Below are 6,757 nucleotides of genomic sequence, written 5' to 3'. Positions count from 1 at the left end.
AGATAACTTTGCACAACAATTTATTAAATTAACTCATTTTGAATCACAAATTCAATTGTAACAATATTTTCGCGGATGTGGCTGAAAGTGAAGACTATTTTCAAATTCCGAAACATATCTCTACTTTGTCAAAGCCAAAACTCATCTCGAGTTATCCATCCCATGATAATGGAAAATAATATTCACATTGTATAATCCATCAGAAAGAATTAATCAATTTCATGTGTTATTAAGAAAAGACATTTTTAAAATATCATCGCGACGTATTTATTTATATGCTTTCATACACAATTTACAGAAAAAGCTATTATTAATAGCTTGCTATATACAATAATCATTTACAGAGTTCAATGTTGGATAATCATAGTCAAAGCACGTTTGCGTTTTTCGGTGGGTAGGTATATTAATGATTTATTTTAATAATGTGCATAGTGTCCAGTGTGTGGTACTGCATGGATTGTTGGTCCGGTCTTCTTGACGACGGCGTTGAAGCCATTGACATCATCAGCGGTATAGTCCACGACGCGAACTGAACCGTCCGGCTCCACCAAGGAGTACTGGCCTGAAAAGAAAACAATCAATATTATAATAACGTATTGGTATTTGACAACAGGACGGTGATCATGCGAGACTATTCAAATAATATTGGTGAAGTTATAAAATTGAAAACTATAATCTCTTTTGATAAGTAAGTGTGTTTTTCATTCATTATTTCATTGCATATTTGACGCACACATTCATTCATTTTATTTATTATTTATTTAAGAATACAAAACATTGTGGACATAATAAATTTTGATGACATACATAATATAAATCGATTACGTTATCTATGGAATCTGTCTTGTATATACGGAACATTTAGCTGCCCTAAATACATTACATATATATATATATATATATATATATTATATATATCATGTACTATTATGTATTCAAAAAGTAAGAAGGTCATGGTTTGAGCTATTGGCTAATAATCAACAATACTTAAATAGTCTGCTACATCTTGACTATGATTTCCTACCAGGACAGAAAATAAAGGCCATTCTTGGAGTAGGATAAATATTTTCTTCCATCTCTCTTTTATTTGGGAATTAGATCAACTAGTTTGTTATCGACATGTTAATGTAATATATTTGTTTGTACCTTTGACAACGCCACCATCTCTGACTTCTTGTTGAGATTTCACATCTCCAGTGTGACCGTCTTTTACTCCATAATTATACGAGTATTTTGGATGAGCCTTTAGTATAAGAAAAAACGAATTGATGTTAGTATTAACTCAGTGGAAAACCTGTCCATGGATGTACAAAATAATATCAAAATTCTTGATAAGTATAAATAAATTTATGCTGGAATCTATAAAGCGGATATCTAGAAACGTGTCTCATGTAAAATAACTGAATAAGATTTCCTGAAGTCCCAATATAATATTGGTAACTAATCCCAATATTACTCTTTTACACTGCCAAGGTAATTAAAATAATGTTTTGATTATGCAAAAGTATTATTTTTACAATTAAATAATAAAACGTATGAAGTCATTCCAATTACCAGAATATCTTCAAAAAACGCTCATTCAATCATTTTATTGCCTGAACTATCACACTATATTTTAATATTAAGCACGTTTCTTTTGATTAATAGGCAACTATTTTTCACAGCGTAATTCGAATGACAGAAACACGATTTAAATTTATGTTATTCATCTGTCATCTGATTCAAATCTAAAAAAATTAAAAGGATATCTAAAATAATTAATTATTGTAGAAAATGAGTTAATTTATAGCACGATACAAAGCAGTGGAAGACATTTTATGAAAACCAGAACAGATTAACAATTTAACAAAAACATTTATATCTAGAATACTCACATAGTGATCTCCTCCATGTATTCCGTTTCCATAGCCATGCCCAACGCCTCCATATCCCAATCCATTAAGAGCCAAGCTGTTGTGACCGAGTCCATTGTAGCCTAATCCGTTGTACCCAAGTCCACTATAGCCTAAACTACTGTGTCCCAGTCCATTGTAGCCCAAGCCGTTATAGCCAAGCCCATTGTAACCTAAGTTATTGTAGCCTAGTCCATTGTAACCTAAGCTATTGCCGCCCAGTGCACTGTATCCGATGTTATTGTGAGAGAGTCTCCCGTAGCCTAAGCTGCCGTAGCTTGAACCGCCGTAGCCTAAATGATTGCCAGCGAGTCCCAGCGAATGGTGGCCAACGTCTCCTTGTACAATATTACTGTGCGAGACTGCGACTCCGTGACCATTGCACATCGCAGCTAGTGCCACGATGCAGAAAGACAATTATCAACATAAAATGTGAAAGCAATGAGTTAATTTTGTGTGAGAAAGAATTAATATTTTTTTTGGAGGGCATGATGAAAATTAAGTAATAAACCACTTTGTATGTGATCTTTTTATTTCTATACAAAATTGACTAGTTCGGTAGCATCGATTTTATTCACATAATCCTTTTCCGTATTCGTGCATGTATTATGTTTAATTTAGAATATTTAACTCAATGTTAGATTTATATTTTTTTTCGTTACGAACATAGATTTTTTGACAACATACAAAATAAATGATTCGAAAAAACCTCAGAAAAATAGTACATTATATCAAAAAATATATGTTTGAGTTTATTTAGGTATACTAAACAATGTTGTATTCTGAAATATTGTGTATTATTGATTGAATAATAAAATAATTTAATTTAAAATTTTATATGTTGATATTATTTGCAAATAGATAGGTACGTTATCAAAATAGATAAAACTGCTATAGAGACATGAATGTCTACTTACAATTGTCAATGACTGTTATTACATATTCGTTTTTTTAACACATTTATCTGCGTCTACTTATTAAACAAAGTACTGGTATTTTTATAAGAAGTCCTAGATTTCTATGAATTGGGCCTATTTCGTATTTATTTTATATACTACACTCACTAATAAGTATTACAATATACACTGACGATTTACCTTAATGAACACCATTGTCACGTTTGTATTTGACTAAGCTGAAGACTCAGTTGAACTAATAACTTGGTAAAACTGATGCGTGTACTCCTTGAGGAGTAGGCTTATATACTCACGCGATAGGTTTCTGCTTCCGTTATTACAAGAGTTTCTGTCAGTTTCAATGTTAATAAGTAATAATATTATGCATGCAATTTGATGGATAAAAATAATTTTAACTAGTGCATTTATTAACGATTAATACCGATTTGATGGCTATTCTATTGGTAGTGAAGATGAAATGAAAAATCTGAAAAATGGTAGTATTATATATTTGGACACTAGGGATTCACTTCACGATACTGTATGGAAAAGGCTGGAGCAACATTCATTTGAATTTAATTGATTCACAGATGTATTGTATCATAAACAGATTTCGCCTGTTTAACGCTTGTATTCTTGACGGTGCTGGTTTACAGTTGCGAGTCATAGCATCTTACCAAATGCGCGGTGAGAATGAATACGTATTATAACACGGATACGTATTAAAAGCTCCATTTGTTTCTCGAAATTCCAAAGTTTATACACAACGGCCAAAGAACCACTTTTGTATCACCGGTTCCTCTTTCTGATTTTCGATTAAGTACCTTTTTTCTAGATATTTCGCATCTGGTACATCATACGAGATTCTCCGTTACAGCTGCAGATAAGACGGAACGGTGTCAGGCATAGTTGAAGATGTGTCAGATGCGGTATGGAAATGCATTCAACCTCTCTATATGCCATCCACAGATCAAGAGGAATGGAAACAGATTGCAGTTGACTTTGAGCAAAGATGGCATTTTTCGAATTGTTGTGGTGCTCTTGATGGACAACTTGGGAAAACTTTTTAAATCGTGCTTATGGCAACCGTGAATACGAACTATAAATTAATAACAATCGATAAGGTCAATGGGTAGATTCAGTGATGGATTTATTATTGCAAATAATTTTAATCTTAATAACCCCTTCGGAAAATAAATCGGAATAACACACCTAATCTTAAGCCATTAAACGGCCAAGAAGAAACTATACCTACCAACCATATATTATGTTGTAGCGTTAAACCAGAAATTGTCTTTGATGATCAAATTATTACTGCTGGGAAGTCCAAAACATAATACAAAGATAATATTCAAATTCACATAGACTATGCCATACTATGCAAGAAAAAAGCTAGATAATTGTATATAAGATAAAAGACAAATTTATCATATATCTACATATTTATATTAATAAGTGAAGCAGTTCCATTGAAGGAAAATGTAGTGCGTCCATTTCCGAATGAACAGGACTTTAGACTTTCGTACGCGACAAACAGTTGCGGCACTTGCTCTCACAGTACGAAACAGATTTACAAATTATTTTTATGCACAAAATGCTCTTTCCTGACAAGCAGAGGCTGTAGAAAGTGGTCGTTTTTAGCTCATTGTTTGTTTTTGTTTTAGTTACTCACCATCCTAGTAATTTAATTCATATGCAATTTTCGCCCATATTAACTCTTTAATTGTATTTTATGGTATAATATATGTGCTCAGTATCATATAAACACAGTCCACCTCGTACTGATTCAGTCAATAATTCATTCATGTTGAAATTAATTTGGTTAAAAGCACGTACACAACCGGAAAATATTTCCGTCCAATTTATTTTTGACGTTTGGTTGTTTCGCATTTCATTTGAATTAGGAATTTCCCCAATTCACTGCTTGGTGTACTTTCTTTTTATTAGTTTAATGGCTACAAAATGGAGGTATATTGATTAATTAATTTAATATGTACACTTTGGATGTAGGTACTGTAAGGACGAATTTAAAATGGTGTATACACAATAAGGGAGGGACTTGGATCACCGGGGTGGGTGCAAAATCATGGTTGTTATACAAGGTAACGTATAATACGTTTTCTTTTATGAAATAATCGTGGATATTGAGTATGTGCTTCTAGCAAAATTATCAAATCATTTATTCGTTAAGCTAAGTGGAATTTGAACCCATAACCTGTTTCAGAAGCGAACATTTTTCCACTCGACCATGTAAATGCATTCGAAGTCTCATTGTGTAATATTTTGGCAACTAACTTTGAGACGGTCCAGCGGTATCAATATTTTTTCACACACCCTAGCAATTTATTGGTATGTTATATTTTTATCTTGAAGGTTGTCTTGTATCAAGCTTAATAATTATGTATGTACTTGAGTAGGTTTTCATAGAAATCATTTGAAATTTTCTAAATAAGATTAATTTGTTAAGATATATATAATAATTGTAATATATCGCCAGATTTCAGTAATTGAATTCTTCACGCATCGATTAGAAAATTGTAATTTTACTTAAATTCAAAATATGGTAAAAAAAAACAATGTAAGTATCTTTAATGCAACCAATTTAGATCAGTGAACGCTTTAACAAAATGGCTGAAATCCGTCGATTGTGTTTCCGATAATTGATTATAATATTATTATGTTAGTGACAATACATTGATATTGTATTTATAACAGTTTTAAATTTGGCAATACTGCTAAAAGGATAGCTTCTTCTTTCAAATCATAATTTCTTTTGTTTTTTAAAATGATTTTTCTTCTCGTGTCATTGTTGCACGTTACAAAGGATTTATTGGTCAGTAATAAACATCGATATTATGTTATCCTTTTGATCCTAGGACTTTAACGTCAAGGGAGAGACTAGATGTATTTGTCAATGTGAATGGAATGGATACTGAAAGTCTCCAAGTTGGATGCAATTATGAGTTTGACTGTGCCAATCACTATAATTTTTGGCTCCACCCTTGAGGAAGATGTCATGGGAAAATTCGTAGTATTTGGACAGGTTGAAGTGTGTGAGGCAGTTCCTTCAAATGGATGGCGCTAATTATGAGTGCCAAATGATTTTTCCATCGATTTTACGTGACGCGGAATGCCAAGCCATGTAGAAAGCTACATTCGCCACTATCCTGGATCCATTCTTTTGAAAACATTTTTCACCCCTGATATATTTTACATATTTGTCAAAACTGTTTCGTGTAGTCTTAAAAATTGTGTATATATAAAAAAAATGGTATGGTTTGGATGATTAAATCTGTTTCACAATGCGTTTGTTGTATTTAAAAAAAATATCAAAGTATTAGCGAGTATTAAAGTGCCCAAGAAAAAAATAAGAATGTTACTCTGGATATGATTACGGACCGACGTCTTCATTTAAATAAACAGCAACGTTTCCTTGTATGTTCTCTTATTACTGTGATCTATGTAAGTATCATAATCTCTGCCATTTCATTAAAAGATTGTTTCTGATGCGAATCAAAATACATTTTGAGGCAAATTGACACTGTGGAGTCATTTGATGTAGGTCGGTAATTTTCAACATTTTTGGATCGCAGAAGCTTTGAAACATTTTGTTCAATCTCAAAGAACCACTACCTTGATGACACACTACGGTCCAGAGAGATACATTACAGAATAGATGCTTAAGTGATGACATACATAAACAAAGAACTGCCTATACGAAAGCTCAAATGCCCGCCCTTAACTGTAGGTAGTGTCAAATTTTATATTATTAGGACGGCAATGTCCAGATTAAAGAGGTTTATGGTCGATTAATAAATCGGCAAATCATAAAATTCGGCTAATTACGATGGCTTTACTTATTTTTCATTTAACAAAACAAAAACATCTTTTTAAATAATATCATCGCGATGTATTTATTTATATGCTTCCATACATAATTTCCACAAATAGTTATTACCTAGATGAATT

The 6,757-nt window shown here is 32.2% G+C and overlaps 1 protein-coding gene across 1 annotated transcript; it reads right to left on the bottom strand.

The window, feature by feature from the left end:
* Positions 1-416: 416 nt before the first annotated feature.
* Positions 417-2,318, bottom strand: LOC147068945 (uncharacterized; the record flags this gene model as incomplete). The annotated part of the gene is given in 3 exon segments (XM_085951509.1): positions 417-562; positions 1,147-1,243; positions 1,875-2,318. Coding segments are annotated over 3 exon segments (687 nt in total), but the record flags the coding sequence as incomplete, so codon positions are not given.
* Between the last annotated feature and the right edge of the window lie 4,439 nt (positions 2,319-6,757).

This window comes from Rhyacophila brunnea, unplaced genomic scaffold (genome assembly GCF_057557595.1).
Source record: "Rhyacophila brunnea isolate RB1 unplaced genomic scaffold, BYU_Rbru_1.0 scaffold_24, whole genome shotgun sequence".
Lineage (NCBI taxonomy): Eukaryota > Metazoa > Arthropoda > Insecta > Trichoptera > Rhyacophilidae > Rhyacophila > Rhyacophila brunnea.
This window is presented reverse-complemented; position numbering and strand designations above follow the sequence as displayed.